Genomic DNA, 17,388 nt, shown 5'->3' with positions numbered 1-17,388 from the left:
GCAGCCCAGCTCTGTGCCCAGCAGGGCATTTCTCTCTGACCTTCCTTGCAGCAAAGCTTTAAGGAGCAATTGGGCAATAATTAATCTCAGTCTCAAATGCCAAATTACTGTGAAGGGTGAGCTGCAGGTGCTCTCCAAGGCAGATCAGCAGTCAGCTGTGGCAGGGCTCCTGTTGGCAGTTCCCACAGCTGTGTTGTGCTCCTGCCCTCAGGATGTGGAAAACAGACTGCTTCTGTCTGTTTCCATCCCTGGAGAGTGTCCAAGGCCAGCTTGGATGGGGTTTGGAGCAAGTGGAAGGTGTCCCTGCCCATTGAGATGAGCTTTAAGGTCCCTTCCAACCCAAACCATTCCGGGATTCTACGTTAAAAGCATGAGGGGGAACTGTGGGTTTTCCATGCTGTTTTATGGACTCTTCCAGCCACATTCCAGGCTCGAAGCCTTCCTGGTGAAGCGTTGGGATGTGAATGAGCCCCCGGGTACCCCTGGCAGTGCTGGCTGCACACACTGCTGAAGGAATTGGGGCGGTGGGGGGTTGCACTGGTCCAGCACGTCCCTACCCTTGTGCTGCCCACCCTGTGCCCAGTGGGGCTGGTTTGAGCACAGCGTGCTGTGCTGTGTTGGTTGTTTGACCAGGATTATCTGCCACGCACTAATTTCCTTTGGGGCTGTGATGAAGTCAGAAAACCACAGGCAGCTCTCCCCGGCGGCACCTTCCGCCGCGGATCACTTGACATGTCCCGTCCCAGGAGGGCCAGGCCAGGCTCCCTCCAGCACCATGGACCAGAGGGGCATCCTGCTGCAGAACCTGGAAAGGGCCCAAGGCAAGAAGCTCAACCGAGGAGAGTTTGCAGAGGAGTTTTTGGTGAGTTCTCTCAAGGCTTGGCTCGGTGTTTCCCTCGTGTCGGAGGGAAGCGCTCGGTCACCTCTCAAACCTGTGCCAGATTTTCTGGAGTTTCATAGCAGACACGCAGAAGTTAACTGGGCTAAGAGGAGTGTAAAGACATGGTAGGAAATTAATAGTTTGCACTTGAACTGTTTGCTTTTTAACTAATCACCCGAGTGCTTCCTGTTTTGTGCTTGGTGAATGCACTTGTCGGGACGTGGTTTCACTTTGCCTGGTAACAGAACTGGGGATACAGGGGGGAATGTGGAGCCTCTGGCCCTGGTGACACAGCTGGGATACAGGGGGGAAAATGGAGCCTCTGGCCCTTCTCCCCAGGGCAGTCTGTTGGACCTGTGGCACACGAGTTCCTGCCAGGCATCTCTGGTTTCTCCTTGACTTAGCCTGTCCTTGTTTCTACAGAGCACAGGGGAGCTGGGGCTGCCCCATCCCTGGAGGTGGCCAAGGCCAGGTGGAAAGGGCTTGGGACAGCCTGGGACAGCAGCAGCAGGTGTCCCTGCCCATGGCAGGGGGTGGAATTAGAGCTTCAAGGTCCCTTCCAACCCAAACCATTCTGGGATCTGTGTGCTCTACATCCAGCAGAGCTCCTGGCCCCTCCTGGAAACCACTTTCTTGTTCCCTCAAGGCAAAAGCTGCACAAAATGCTGATGGCTCCCACCTCCCCCTGTGGATTCATTGCCCTGAATCTGTGAGCTCCCTGATGTATTTTTTGGTTTGGGTGCCAGGGGTGAGGCTCAGATGCCAGTGCCAAAGCTGGTGGCTGGAGGTGGCTCCTGGTGCATCAGCTGGAGGCTCTGACAGGCTGGCTGGGCTGCTCTGAGGGGCAGGGACATTGCCCAGCTCTCACAGACACATAAAAGGGTAAAACTGTGGGATCTGAGATGTGTTAAACACTCAGACCCTGGCAGTGAGCTCTGGGTCACCGAGGGGTCTCCACAAGCCCCAGCCCTGCTCTGTCATACCAACAAAATCTGGCCCTTCAAACACTTGGGGAAAGCTGAGTGCTTGGTTTCCAGGTGTCTGGGGGGGAGGGAAGTGATTAATCTGAGCCTGCAGTGGCAGGCTGTTGTTCCATGGAACAAAGTGCTGTCACAGCCTGCTGAGTTTCCCCTCTGTCTGCCTGGTGTCTGCGTGTGTGAGCAGTGGGCTCTGAGCCCTGCTGCTCAGGCTGGCTCCAGCAGCCTGATGTATTCATTTCTGATCAAAATGGCAGGTGGAAACGGTCAAGGCTGCATTTCCTGTTTTATGGGATAAGATCTTCTCAGAGACACCTGATTTGTGGCTGCTTTTGCAAGGCAGTGGCCTCAGCAGGCCACCTTGTTGGCTTGTTTCCAAATGTGACAGATATATTCATGCCATTCCTCCACCCCAATTCCTGCCCTCTCCTTGTGGGACCAAGCATTTTTGTGTGCAAATTGTGGTGATGTTAGTATAAATGACAGGGGTTTTGTTGGAGTCCCCTTTTTCTGTTTGTGCAGTCTCACAGCTGGGCACTGCCCAGGCTCCCCAGGGAATGCCACAGCCCCGAGGCTGCCACACCTCCAGGAGGGTTTGGAAAATGCTCTCAGGCACAGGGTGGGATTTTGGGATGTCTGTGCAAGGCCAGGAGTTGGACTCAATGATTCTTATGGGTCCCATCCAGCCCAGGATCCAGCCCAGGATATTCCATGATTCCAGGAGAAAGATGCTTTAACTCCCTGTGAGTGCTGCAGCTTTATCCTTAAAATGAAAGAGTTGAGAGATCTGCAGCCCTAAGGGTCTCTTGTCTTTCACCAGTGCATGGAGCCCCTCTGCTCCAGCTGCCTGTGCTCCCTTTGTGACCTGAGCTCACTACTTCCAGCTAAAGATGGGGGCATCTCTACCAAAGTGAGAAAAATCGATGGATTCACCTGTCTTTTCTGGTGTCACTTGTTGAAGGTGCTTTGCCACTGACACTCCTCTGATCTGGGTGCCATTTGTGCTGAGAGTGGCTCCCCTGGGCCTCTCTCAGCTGTGAGGGTGATGCTTTGTGTCACTTCACAAGGCGACGTGTGGGCACTGCCTCAGCACACACTTTCCACCCTCCACAAGCCTCTCAGAAGGTTCTGTCTCTATTTTAGCTCTGAGCAAAGCCACTCAGGAAAGAATTAATGGTGGTAGCAAACGTGACCCCTGGAGACCTTCATGTGCTCTCTAGTAGTGAGCTGGCTGCAGCACGTCTGCTGTAATTTGTTCCACTCTTTTATCACAGAAGCTGAAGAGACAGTCAACAAAGTACAGAGCGGATAAAATCTACCCTACAGCAGCGTCTGAGCAGCCAGAGAATGTCAAGAAGAACAGATACAAGGACATCTTACCTTGTAGGTTGGAAATGGCACATGTTCCTCCTCAGCCTTTTGTTTTTCTTGCTTTTCTTGCTCTCATTCTCTGGTGCCTGCCTGCAGAGCTGTTGTATGTGAGCATCTCACTGCTGTCTGCTGGCTTTGAGCCCTGCTGCTCAGATTTAGGGCTTTGGCTGCTGCAGTGCCTGCTCTGGAGGACTTTGGCACTTGTCAGCACTGTCAGGCACATGGTGGGATTCTGGGGATGTCCTGTGCAGGGAGGGGAGTTGGACTCGATGATCCTTGCTGGTCCTTTCCAACTCAGGATATTCTGTGATATTTCTACAGACAGAACTTCTATTCCCTAGGATACACATCCTCCAGTGATAATCCTTGCAAGTTTCTGTAACCACTTGCATCCAAAGGCCTTTGGACAGCGATGTCTCCATGTTGTGCAAAGCAGACAACAGGCAGACCCTGCTGTGGCTTGGCTTGGCTTGCCTTGGGGCAGGGGTGTCCAAAGGACTCTGTCCCAACATCAGAGCAGACTGTCTCTTTTGTCCATTCCAACTTGGAAAAGAAAGTAAATCACAGAATCATTGAGGTTGGAAAAGACCTCCAGGATCAGGTCCAGCTTTCAAACCTCTGTGTCTAACCCCACAGAGCTGGTTGGAGCCTGGAGTGCTGTTGGGGGCTTTGGGGCTTGCTGCATGGTCAGAGGGGACCAGCACTGCACTGGGGCAGCGGCAGCACCTGCAGCTCTCCCTAAAACCTCTCCAAAAGGATCTTTCCATCCCCTGTGTGTGCAGGCAGCAGAGCTGAGGGAGGTGTGGGGGGACATCAGCTGCTTGCACAGCACCCACCCCCCCTGGATGGGCTCATGAATGCTCCCCAGAGCCCCTGGTGCTGCCCTCCAAGGGCTCAGGGACCTGCAAGGACAGACACTGACTGCTTCCCCTGCTTTTGCAGTTGACCACAGCAGAGTGGAGCTGTCCCTGATTACGTCAGACACAGATTCTCATTACATCAATGCCAACTTCATCAAGGTTTGCCTCTTTTGTGGCGTTTTGTCCTGCAAAGGTGCTGGTGGTGCCACCTGGGTGGGTTGTGCCAGGAGGAGCAGGTTGGGGGCTCTGCAGCAGTTTCTGGGCTGTGCTCAAAGATAACTGATGGAAGAAGATGGGTGAGCCCTCCAGAAACCCCCTGGGCAGCACAGAGGCACCGGGCTACGGGCAAGGGACACACTCATGCTGGGCGTGGAACACTTTGTGGTTCTCAGCCCCAACTTCCTCGTCGCCGTTGCTGCCTTTGGTGGGTGACAGAGGTGCAAAACTGCCTGTGGCCAGAGTCACCTGGGCTGAAAGCAGAGCAGAGGCAGGAAGCCTTGCAGTGCTGCACGGCTGGGACCTGCTGCTGGGGCAGATCAGTGTGGGACAGTGCTCCATGTGCAGCTCCAGCAGTCCTGGGGCTGCCCTGGGCCTACAGCCCTTCCCTGAGTGACAGATGGATGGATGGATAGATAGATAGATAGATAGATAGATAGATAGATAGATAGATAGATAGATAGATAGATAGATAGATAGATAGATAGATAGATAGATAGATAGATAGATAGATAGATAGATAGATAGATAGATAGATAGATAGATAGATAGATAGATAGATAGATAGATAGATAGATAGATAGATAGATAGATAGATAGATAGATAGATAGATAGATAGATAGATAGATAGATAGATAGATAGATAGATAGATAGATAGATAGATAGATAGATAGATAGATAGATAGATAGATAGATAGATAGATAGATAGATAGATAGATAGATAGATAGATAGATAGATAGATAGATAGATAGATAGATAGATAGATAGATAGATAGATAGATAGATAGATAGATAGATAGATAGATAGATAGATAGATAGATAGATAGATAGATAGATAGATAGATAGATAGATAGATAGATAGATAGATAGATAGATAGATAGATAGATAGATAGATAGATAGATAGATAGATAGATAGATAGATAGATAGATAGATAGATAGATAGATAGATAGATAGATAGATAGATAGATAGATAGATAGATAGATAGATAGATAGATAGATAGATAGATAGATAGATAGATAGATAGATAGATAGATAGATAGATAGATAGATAGATAGATAGATAGATAGATAGATAGATAGATAGATAGATAGATAGATAGATAGATAGATAGATGAATAGTTCTCTTATTCTCTTCATTCTCCATGACAGTGATCAGTGGCCCAGGGCTCTCTGTAACCCGTCTGCAGAAGGTCAGACCTTCCCCACAAGATCACAATTCATTCTTTGGCCATCAGCAACAGAGCTGTGGCCACATCACCTCCAAGCTCCCAGAGGTGCTGTAAGAGCTGGTGCTGGTCTGTGGGAGCAGAGCCCATCTCCCCAGCTTGGCCCTGCCTTTGGTTTGCAGTTCTTGAGTTAATGTGTGTGCCCAAAAATCAGCTATATGAAAGTCCTCCTAAATCCTTAATGGGCTTGCTGGTAGAAGTAAATTCAGAGAGAGGAATGACTTCATTTCTGCTGGTGAACTATGCACAGACGTGTCCATGTCTGGTTTGAATGTTCCAGGGTGTCTATGGGCCAAGAGCATACATTGCAACCCAGGGTCCTCTCCCCACTACTGTCACTGACTTTTGGAGGATGATTTGGGAGTATGAAGTCCTGGTAAGGTGCAGATTTATATTTAGATATAAATGTCCTTTTTTAAAAAAGAAAAGTTGTCCTTCTAGCCAGAAATCCTTTGTGAGGCAGAGGGAGTGTCAGGGTTTCACTCCAGCCCCTCAGCCTCCTCCCACTTTTTATATTTAGATATAAATGTCCTTTTTTAAAAAAGAAAAGTTGTCCTTCCAGCCAGAAATCCTTTGGGAGTGTCAGGGTTTCACTCCAGCCCCCCAGCCTCCTCCCACTCGTGCCAGAGTCTGCTGGTGGCTGTCCCTGCCTTTGGGCCTGGCTGGGAGATCCTTGTGCCAGGCTGTGGGTGATGTCCCAGTGAGACTGGGCTGGCAGCTGGGGCTCAGGGGAAGGCAGCCCACAGAGTTTCCTTATCACTGATAAGTACCCACAAGAGAGGAGTTTAATTTTGCTGCCTGGATGAGAAACTCGTGTTCAGACTTTTCTAATGAGCCTTCTTCCTGCAGGTCGTGGTCATGGCTTGTATGGAGTTTGAAATGGGGAAGGTGAGTGGCGTGTCACAGATGGCCCTGAGTGCCAGGGCAGGGTGAGAGATGCAGATTTTTATTAAATCCTTTTAGTGACAGCGATTTCTGTTTGATATAAGCTGGTTTTGGGGTCTCCAGCTGCAAATGATCCCATGGGAGATGATCTTTAAGGTGCCTTCCAACCAAACCAGTCTCTGATCCCACGAAATGCTTCAGCCATTCCAGTAGTGTAGGGAATCTCTCTGGAAAAAGAAAACCAGCAGTGGCAGCTCCAAGGAAGGGGAGGCTGGAGCTGGACTGCAGCGAGAGCTGAGCCTCTTCCCAGAGTGAATTTCGTCCTGAAAATTGAAAAAGGAGCCAGCACAGCGGGGCCAGCGGGGAATAACCAAACTCATGGTGCTTGTCCCAACAGAAGAAGTGTGAGCGCTACTGGGCGGAGGTGGACGGCTGCCCCCTGCACTGTGGCCCTTTCTCCATCACCTGTGTGAGTGCAGCCACCCAGCAGCCTGTCCCACCCCGGGGCACACGGAAAATCTGACTCTGCCTCCTTCTTCTGCAGGAGGCCGAGGAGAAGAGGAATGAGTATGTGATTAGAACTTTAAAGGTGACCCTGAATGAGGTAAGGAGGAAAGGTCAAGGCAGAAAATGTACCTGGGCTGGCTTTGTTATATAAATAATATATTAAAATGTGGTACATTTTGTGCAGAAATTTTTACATTGCTCAGGCTGCTGAATTAGATTTGACAGCATTTGAGGGAACAAAGGAAGTAAAAAATTCATTAACTCAGACCTCAGTTTCTGAAGCTGTTTGTCAGTCATGGCAAACCAGGCTCTGGGTAAGTGAGGCCAAGGATGTCACAAAACAGCTCCTGCAGCAAAACCAGCTGCAAACTGCTGCTCTGCTGCAGGTGGGAGCTGGGGATGGAGCAGAAATCCAGCTCCCCTTGCTGTTCCAGCACCCCAGACCCTGCCCCTGCTCTTCCCCTGCAGGCAGCCCGCACCGTCTTCCACTTCCACTACAAGAACTGGCCGGACCACCACGTGCCCTCCTCCATCGAGCCCATCCTGGAGCTCGTCAGGGACATTCGCTGCTACCAGCCCGACGACAGGGTCCCTGTGTGCATCCACTGCAGGTGGGTGAGCTGGCTGAGAGCCAGCCCAGAGCCCCTGCTGGCCCCAGAGCCCCGTGCTGGCCCCAGAGCCCCGTGCTGGCCCCCAGAGCCCCGCGCTGGCCCCAGAGCCCCGTGCTCCCACGTCCCAAGGGGGCACAGGGCAGGGGAGCTGGCCAAGCCCACGGCCAAGCTCCTCTTGTAGGGAGCCCTAAGGCAAAGGGATCCTCTGAGGGCAGCCAGCATGGCCAGGGGGCAGGGAAGGAGGAGCAGCAGGCCAGCAGTAGAATCACAGAACCATGCAATTGTTTAGCTTGGAAAAGTCCCTTAAGGTGCTCAAGTCCAAGCACTCACCCAGCACTGCCAAAGCCACCACTAAACCATGTCCTCAAGTGCCACATCTGTTCAATGGTGACTTCACCCCTGCCCTGGGCAGCCTGTGCCAGTGCTTGACAATGCTTTTGGTTGAGAAATTTTCCCTAATATGCAATCTAAACCTTCCCTGGGGCCGTTTCCTCTTGTGCTGTCCCGTGTTAATTGGGAGAAGAGACCAACACCCGGCTGGCTGCACCCTCCTGTCAGGGGGTGACAATGTCTGGGTCACAGACCACCACTGGCCATGCCCACGTGTGGCTGGTCACCACAGGAGGGCTGAGAGCTCTTCTCCGGGCTGAGAGCTCTTCTCAGGGCTGAGAGCTCTTCCCAGGGCTGAGAGCTCTTCCCAGGGCTGAGAGCTGTTCTCAGGGATGAGCTGTGCCTCCCAACCCTGCGTGGGCTGCAGCTGCAGCACGCTGCAGGTCTGCAGGATGTGTGTGGGACAGCAGGGTCACAGGTGGCTGTGGGTGGGTGCCCAAACACCCCTGGCAGCACAGGGTGCCCAGGCTGTGCCCTGTGCTGTCCTTGCAGCGCTGGCTGCGGCAGGACCGGCGTCATCTGCGCCATCGACTACACCCAGAAGCTGCTGAAGGACGGGGTGAGTGCCAGCCCTCGCTGCCCGCCGTGGCCCCTGCGCCCCTCTGTCCCTCCCCTGCCTTCCCTCTGCCTTCCAGCCCCTCTGGCTGCGCGCAGGGGGGTTTCAGGGGGAGCTCAGGGGGATTTCAGGGCGATGTGAGCTCCCCACAGCCGCACTGCAGGACGGCAGTGGCCGAGGTGCTGATTCCCCATGCCCAGTTTGTGCCACCCCTCTCTCTTCAGGCACTGGCAGCATCTTCCCAGTGGGGCACAATCCCCCCTCCACTGCCCGCTCTGGCCAGGCCTTCAGCCCACAGAAACATGGTCCTGTGCTGCCCTTCACTCTTAAAACATCTCTACTGTCTGTGTTTGTCTGTCCACGCTCACACATCAGATATTCAGTGTTTCCAATCTCCTCTTGCTTTACTCTGACTCTCCAATAATGGCACAGGCAATAATCCCCAGCCTCGGGGCAGGTGCTGGGACTCAGAGCAGAGCTGCTCTGTCCCACAGCTCCCTGACCCCGTCCAGCTGGGAAAGCAGTGTCACGTCCTTCGTGCTGCCCACAGCTGTTGTAAAAAGAGTGTTTTCTGTGGAGTGTGAGACAGGAGGCAGGAGAATGGTCTGTAATAAATAAAACAGCACTTTAAGCAGGCCCTTTGTTAAAAATCATTGCAGTAGCAGGCCTGGATTTCAGACAGTGCTCTGAACTGCCTCATGACTTGGAAGCTTTGTGGAATTAGACCTGTCTGTAATTTTTTATCAGAGAAATTATAGAAATCATTGAAAGATTTGGGTTGGAAAGATCTTAAAAATTCTCTCTTTCCAGCCCCCTGCCATGGGCAGGGGCACCTTTCCCTGTCCAAGGCTGCTCCAAGTTTTGGTCACTGCCAGGGATCCAGAGGCAGCCACAGCTGCTCTGGGCCAGAGCCTCCCCACCATCCCAGGGAAGAATTCCTTCCCAATATTAAATCTAAATCTCTCCTCTTTTAGTTTAGAACCATTTTGTCCTTTCTCTTTCTCGCCAGATTGTTCCAGTGAACTTCAGTGTTTTCAGCCTGGTGCAGGAGATGCGCACACAGAGACCCTGCATCGTGCAGACCAAGGTGTGTTTGGGGAGCATCACCACTGCTCCACCTCTGCCCAGGAGGGTTCACAGGGCAGTGGTGCTGGTGGCAGCTGGGGCGTGGAGATGTTGTGCAAAGCCCCTTTTCTGAGCAGAACGATGATTTGGCAGAAGTCCATTTGGGAGCTGAGCGTTTCCCTGTGGACAGTGCTCACAGATTTATCACACGCTCAGATGTGAAAGCAGGGACTGTCCAGGCAATAAAGTGGGAACTTTCCTCAGCTGCAACAGACTGAAGAGGAAGCTCAGTGCAGAACAGTGTTGTTTGCACACCCAAAAACCCCCCAAATGCTTCAGTGTGAGCCCTGTGAGAGCTGTGGCTTCTGCCTCTTCTCGAATTTCACACCCTGCCAGTGGACAGGAAGGGCAGCTTCTCTCGGGGTGATGCTTGCTTGGGAAGAGGTGGCCATTTACAGTCCCACGGGTGCTGGCTGTCACAGTTTTGTCTGTCTGGAATGCAGGAGCAGTATGAGCTGGTTTACGATGCTGTGATTGAGCTCTTCAAAAGGCAGATTCAAGCACTCGATGCCCAGAAAGATTCTGCTGCTTCACAGGTAAAAGTCCCAGGGCAAACGTGCTGCCTCTTGCAGCCTGGGCACTCCAGCTCTAACCTCAATTCCTGCTGCAGATCTGGGGTGAATTCTCATATTTTCTACTCCCCTTGATACCCAAACTGAGTCTCTTTTGTCCTTAACCCATGAGAATCCAGCTCTTCCCCTCAATGTGCAATGCTTATCACAAACAAGACCTAGTCTTGTTTCAGTCTCAAAACAATTTTCTATTTTCCATATATTTTTACAATTGTTTAATGTAATGAGTGAAAAGAACAGGAATTTTCTACAGACTGACTGATTTCCATGGGAATGTGCCAGTGAAACCTGAGGGATTTTCAGACCAGGTTGGGAAGCTTGGGATCACAAGGCAGTGAGGCTGAAAGTGTTACCTCGTGTGTGCTGGTGAGGGAATCAGCACTACAGCCTGGCTCTGGGAGGGCATAGGGGGAAATATCTCGTGAAAAAACAGGGCAAAGTCTCACAAATCTGTTACATCTCTGAGGAAAAGAAATGTGGTCTTGGTGTGAAGTCACATATTAACAGGAATAGCCAAAACCTCTCTGGTTGAGGTTTTCTTTGCTCTTGCTTTCTGTGGCTGCTGACATGAGCTTCATTGGATCAAATCCAGGAAAGTAAAAAAAAAATCCAGGAAAATAAATGCATCACAGCAAAGCCTGGAAGGTCACAGTGAGCTCATTTTGTCAGAAACTTTTATCTCAAAAAATTGGGAAGGGGATCCTGTGATGGGACTCGTGCCTCAGTTTTGCCATAGGAGTTGCAGTTCGTTCCAAGCCAGAGCTGAGTGAGAAAAGAACTGGAAAAAGCCTTTTTGGACTGGTTAAGGACAGTCTGTGAGCAAAGGTCACACAGGGCTGGGTTGACACAAAATGGAGAGGACTTTTCAAGTCAGGATGTGGTTTTGTAGCTCTTGCCCAAACCTCTCGCCCCCCTAAACCTCCCTGTCCTCTGAGGACACTGTGCAGAGCACAGGGCTGGCCATGAGCTGGAGTCATGCACAAAACCAGCACCCAGCCTGCCCAGTGGGGGCTCCTGAAGGCAAAGAGTCTGCACAGGCTGCCTGCCAGCTGTTTGGCACAGCTGGATGCTTCTGGGGCTCTCTGCACTCTCATTTCAGAAAGGAGCTGGCAGAGTTGCTCTTCAGGAAGTTCTCTCTGCAGTTTTCAGCTCCACCTTGGTGTCATTTCCCAAGTGCTTTAGTAATTAGAAGTATTTGGCAAATCCCAGCTCCTGGAGCTGCACGTTGGTGTTCTTTACATTCTGCCTCCTCACTCCTGTTTGCAAACCTCTCCTTTCCCCAGGAAGGAGCAGGGCATCCTGCAGCCAAGCCAGTCCTGACTCCAGTGGAAGACATTTATGGCCTGAGTTCACTCACCTGGTAAGCCTGAGCACAAATAGCCCTGGCTGGTGTTTGCAGACACCCACACGATTTCAGAGAGATGAACTTCTTGCTGTGTGCTCTGGAACACTTTAGCTCTGAGGAGCTGCTGCCTCCCTCGCGTCCCACTTTGACTCTCATGTTTGTTCCTAACATAATTCATGGAATCATAAAGGTTCAAAAGTCTTCTGACACCACCAAGGGCAACCATTAACTGCCAGGTCCAACACTAAGCCATGTCCCCAGGTGCCACATCTACATGTTTTATGAGCACTTCCATGGATGGTGTTTCCACCACTTCCCTGGGCAGCCTGTTGCAATGCCTCATCACCTCCTCAGGGAAGAAACTTTTCCTAATTTCCTAATAATTCCTGCTCTTCTCACTGATGTGTCTCAGCCTCTTCCCTGTGTGCCATTATCTGTCCCCTTCTACCCTGGGCTTTGTGTCACTCAGTGTTTCACTTATGAACACTAAACAGTATAAAAGAGTATAAAAGAGTATAAAAGTGTCTCATGAACACGCAGACTGGGTCATCCCAGCCCTCTGCCTGGCATGGAATGCCCCCACACTGGTCCAATGTTCCATCTGCACGTTCCACCCCAGTGCCCCTTGCTGCAGGAGCAGCAGTCCTGAGGATGCAGCTTCCCCGTGCCAGCAGCTTGCAAGGGTGGTGGGATCTCTCTGTGGACATGTTTGGGATTGCAGCATCTGCTTTCTGCAAATAATTTTTCTTTCTGGTTCAGTCTGCTGACATCAAGGGGCCTCCTCTGTTCACCATTTAACCATTGAAATGGAGCACAGCCGGGCTCTGCACTCCTGAGGGAATTGCTCCTGGCACCAGTGCTGTGGGCTAACACTTTCTGAGCCCTCCATGCCTCTAACTCCACACCACTTTCCTGTGCTTTTTGTGCAGCTCAGAGCGAGAGGAGCAGGCTCCACACCAACCCCTCCCTCGGCAGCAGGACTGGCACCACCATCTCCCTGCGGTGGCACCGAGCAAAGCGTCCCTGCCCTCGCTGTGTGCCCCGGGGGCACAGCCCAGCTCTGCCAGGGGGGTGCCCCCCATCAGACAGGCCATCTCCTTCGGGGCTCTGAACTTCTCCAGCTGCAGGCAGGCAGCTGCTGGCGAGCCCTGGGGCGCTGGGGATGCCCCTCAGAAACGCTGCAGCTGGGAGCTGGAGCTGGAGCCAAAGGGAGCAGGCAGGAGGGCACCAGGAGGTGCCAGAGCTCCTCTGGCATGGACTGTATCAACCCCTCTAGAGCTGGGGCAGCGGGGACAAGGCTGGGAATGGGATGCAGGGGATGCCAAGCCCGTTTGGAGTCCCCAGTGGCCAAAAGCTGCCCAGGATGGATTTTCCCCTGTGGACATGAACCCCTCCAGACGAGCAGCAGATGCCCCCCCAGGCCACAGGAAGCAGGGGCGATGCCCTCACCCTTCCCTGTGCTCAGCAGAAGATCCCTACTTCTCATCACTCTCTCCTGACGACCCCGTGTCCCCCGTGTTTCCCTTTCTGGGGGGGCAGGAGGAGCTCCTCCCTTCGTGCTGTGCCAGTGCCCCCCTAGAGCCCAGCACAGCCAGCTCCCCATCGTCCCACCGTGCCCCCCTGGAGCAGGAGAGGACCTTCTCCTCGGGTAAGTGCTACTGGGACAAGGGGACACGTGGGACCAGGTCGCTCTGGACTGGGGCGTGCTGGAGGGAGTGGTCAGTGTGGTCATCTGGTGTCCAGCAGGGCTGGAGCTGCTCCTCAGGACTGGGCTCTCATGGGAGCTGAGGGAGCAGCAAGTGGTTTCATCCTCACACTCTTCATCTCGCCTGAATTTTTTTCCCACAAACATTTTGAGAGCAGTGTAATTTTGGTGTTTGCTGCTCTGAACCACTGTGTCACCTCAGAACAGCTCTCACAGGGAGGCAGGGGTGGTGCTGACCAATTCTTACACCAAGGTGCTCCAAAAAGCATTCAGAAAGCTCCCAGAAATGGTTTTCTCTGAGGATCTAGTTTTCAGGCCAAACCCCACTCTTGCTGCAGAGTATCATGCAGGGGACACCGAAATCTCACTGAGACTGAGAGATCCAGGACTTCAGGGAGAACCTGGGTGACACCCCTGCCCATGGTGGGGGTGTTGGATCTAAATGGTTTTTAATGGTTTTCCCTTCCAACCCAACCCAGTCCATGATTCCATGACTCATCACAAGTGTTTTCCCCAGATCTGTAGCACTACATCCATCACCTGTTGTATGAAAAAGGTGGAATTATTCCTTGTTCTGGTTAGTCCTGCTCCAATCAGACATTTCCTATTGCCCACAGCTTTGGCACTTGCTCCACTTTGTCCTCCCAGACCCCTCAGCATTCAGTGTCACAAAGACATGCTCATTATCCTGGTGCTCTTGGGAATTCCTGGGAGGTGCAGCCCAAGCCAAGCAGCAGAACCACCAGCTGCATGCCTGGCTCTGTGCTGGGTTATGCTCATTTTCCTCGTGCAGTTGATGCTGGGAGTTATTTGGATGTTTAACCACAGTTTAGAGGTGTTTAACCTTAATCTCTGGGCAGGAGCAGCCCCCTCCCCTACACAGTAATCCCCTCATGTCCTGCCATGCCAGTAAGCTGTGTGTGTCTCCCCAATCAGCCCCCCTGCCACAGCCTGATGATGATGATGATGATGATGATGCTCCTCCACCCCTGCCCCAGCGCACCCCTGAGTCCTTCATCGTGGCCAGTGAGCTGGGTGAGTGATTAAAATATTAAATATGGGGCTGAGCAGCACTGGGGGCTCACCCAGCATCGGGGTGGCTCTGTGGCATCTGGCAGTGCCTGGGATGAGGAATGATCAATGATCTCTCTGGTGTTCAACTGCTTCCAGGGCAATTTCCTCAGGCCACTTCGGATTTCCAGATTCCAGACAGAAATCCAAATATTGGCACCTCCTGGGAGTGGAGTGGTGAGTCTCACTCAGAGGGGTTTCATGACCCTGTGAGACTGAGACCATGTAAGGTACAAGTGGCTTTTGACCTCTTTTCCTGCACTATTCCTATGCCAATCTCCTTACCACATTTCCTTCTGTGAGAAAGACTCTACTTTTTGGCACTTTGTACTTGCCAGAAATTATTTCATAGAATCACAGAATCATGGAATAGTTTGGGTTGGAAGGGAATCTTAAGAAAATCCCATTCCACCCCCCCATCCATGGGCACCTTCGACAAGAACAGGTTGCTCCAAGCCCTGTCCAACCTGGCTTTGAACACTTCCAGGACTGGGAAGGGATTTCAGGGCTCAGGATTGGAAAGAAGATTGGGGCCTCAGTCCAGCCCCTTCTTATCAACATCTACTTTACTCCAAACATTAATTTTTGGGATTCTAAGACCAGTACAGGGTAATAAACATATTGTCCATATTGTCCCTCATTTAGAGAAGAATAATGAAGACAGGACATTCCTGTTCTGCTGAGCTTCACCAGCCCTGTGGAACCAACAGGAGCTGAACAAAATTTAGGCGTCTGTTGATGATCCCATAGCTGAGTGACAGCTCTGTGAAGTGGAAGAATGAGGCACAAGGCTGTCTTCCTCTACTCGAGCATGGAGGTGTATGTGGGAGGCTGTTTGCACATCACATCCTTTCCTCCTTCCTTGTGTGCAAGAAAACAACATTTGGGTGTGGGAATTTTAAATACCTGCCTTGTGTTTTGTTTCCAGAGTGTGAAGCTTTGGAGCCCACGAACAGGTATAAGTTTAATGCTGGGATAATCTTTGGAATTAAGACGTGCTTTTTTTCCCTGAAACTGCTTTATTTAGTAAATGTGTTTAGGATCTGTGCTCAGTGCAACGGAAATTGTTGCTAAATAGTTCTGCAACTAAACAGTTCCAACCAGAACTAAACAGTTCTGCAAAGAAGTGAACTGGTAGTTTTATGTTTCCTAATCAGCTCCTGCCTCATCCTGTTCATGAGGATGTCCCTTGCAGCCTCCTCTTTGTCTGCATGTTGTGTGTTTCCTTTGAGACAGCTGAGATAAGCTGGTTGCTTCTAATACATATATATATATATGTAATATTTTAAAGCTAGGGAACCAACTCTTTTGTCTTTGCTCTCTCAGAGACAGCCCAGGATCGCTCCAATTCTCCTCCTCCCCTTCCTGAAAGAACCCCGGAGTCGTTTGTTCTTGCTGAGGCAGCAAGTAAGTGCTGAGCTCTTCTCTCAGGGTCTGACTGAGGTTTTACACTCACACCTAAACCTGCAGGTTTCTGAGAGCGTGGCCCACCTGCTCAAAGCATTGCCAGGTAGTGCTTCAGCACTTCCCTGCAGGAGAGTTCAGCAAACACAACGAAAATAAACACAAGTAGGGAACCTGCAGAAAATTTCTAGAAGTGCTGCGTTAGAGGAGATGAAAAGCAGCAACAAGAAATAAGCAGGAGGAGTTGTGAATGACCACTGAAAATGTACATATCATGTATGTTCCCAGGTCTCCAGCCTGCTGCAAGAAATTCCTCAAGTCCTGCGGGTTTGGAGAACAAGGGCTCAGGAACATCATCCAAAGAACTCATTAAATGCTTCAGGAGGAGCAAGGTAAAAGAAACAAAAGCTGTGGGAAAAAAAGGGGAGAGAAGAGCTCTGGCACAGTGACACTGAATTCCCACATGCACATTTATCAGTGTTTTTATAGATGTGCATTACCAGCAAATTCCCTTTACCACAGTTGCTGATCCACTGCTTCACACATTTTTTTCCAACTGGCCTTTTTCTATTTTTTTTTTTTACAGAGCTTGAAAATATTGAAAAATGTGAGAAAAAGTAAGTTTTCAGCCTAATATCTTTGCAATGGCTTTGAGCAGGTATTTAAATGTGTTGGAGCAGTGACCAGCTGCTCCAGTCTCATTTTTTATTTCTAGGCATCTGCAGTCCATCTTCACTGATAAAATCATCAGAACCTGCCCCAACAAACTCTCCGAGGTCTTTCCTTAACTTTGGTATGTTTTGGTCTTTGTGTTTTGGTAGGAAGAACCTGGTTCTTGGAAGTCTAAATGCCAGGCAGAACACTTACAAACTACAAATATTTCAAATAATGCTCTTTGGGTTTTACATATTTAGCTTTTACACATTTACAACTTTATTTGCAACGAAGAGATGTTGCTTTTCTGTCATATCTTAACACTTGGGAAAGATCTGAAATGGCAAGTATTTTCAATTCCTGTGTTATTTTAAGGGACTACATAATCAGCATCTGTAACATACAGAATTTGTTGCATTAAAAAACATATCATTTGTTCCTAGGCTTTGCAAATCGATTTTCAAAACCCAAAGGACCAAGAAATCCACCCCCAGCATGGAACATTTAGATGCATTTTACAGACTTGGCGCTGCAGATTTGTGAAACCACCCTGAAATACTTGGAGTGCCCATCCCAGTGAAGCTCCCACCAAAATAAACACATCCAAAGCTGTTACACAGTATTGGCAGCTCAGGCACTACTTCCACATTCACTGAATTTAAAAACGGAGTTTTAAATCGAGAATGTAAAAGTACCAGCAGCTTGCAGTTAATTCGCAGCGGGATGGAAGGCAAACCTTGGAATACAAGTTTTATCCTAAGGAGGGGCATATTCTTGTATTTTGGAATATAATCACTTCAAAAGGATGGATTTGAGCATAAACTGATGATGGGACCCAGTGAAGGCTCTGGAATGAACTGGAAAGCCAAGGGAGCTGAGTGAGGTGATCAAGACCCTCTCTCACGTTTGTAGGTCTGCTGTAATCAAAGACACTGAAATGTTTACATGACTTGGACTAAGGGGGAATTAGATTCCCAAATTTTAGAAATAATAATTTCTAAATAAGCTTTTTTTTTTTTT

At 50.4% G+C, this 17,388-nt stretch overlaps 1 protein-coding gene across 1 annotated transcript; it reads left to right on the top strand.

Moving 5' to 3' along the window:
* Positions 1 to 732: 732 nt before the first annotated feature.
* PTPN22 (protein tyrosine phosphatase non-receptor type 22) lies at positions 733 to 17,384 on the top strand. The gene is made up of 21 exons (XM_039695825.1): positions 733 to 862; positions 3,132 to 3,240; positions 4,171 to 4,247; positions 5,824 to 5,919; positions 6,393 to 6,431; positions 6,826 to 6,897; positions 6,973 to 7,032; positions 7,404 to 7,546; positions 8,429 to 8,495; positions 9,502 to 9,579; positions 10,061 to 10,153; positions 11,473 to 11,549; positions 12,464 to 13,182; positions 14,176 to 14,274; positions 14,410 to 14,540; positions 15,239 to 15,266; positions 15,637 to 15,717; positions 16,003 to 16,106; positions 16,301 to 16,331; positions 16,430 to 16,507; positions 16,812 to 17,384. The coding sequence occupies exons 1-21, from the start codon at positions 776 to 778 to the stop codon at positions 16,874 to 16,876; spliced, it is 2,334 nt and encodes a 777-aa protein (XP_039551759.1). The 5' UTR covers positions 733 to 775; the 3' UTR covers positions 16,877 to 17,384.
* Positions 17,385 to 17,388: the final 4 nt, after the last annotated feature.

Source organism: Passer montanus, unplaced genomic scaffold (genome assembly GCF_014805655.1).
Source record: "Passer montanus isolate IOZ18808 unplaced genomic scaffold, ASM1480565v1 scaffold93, whole genome shotgun sequence".
Classification (NCBI taxonomy): Eukaryota; Metazoa; Chordata; class Aves; order Passeriformes; family Passeridae; genus Passer; species Passer montanus.
Note: the sequence above shows the minus strand (reverse complement) of the source record. Positions and strands in the feature narration are given on the sequence as shown.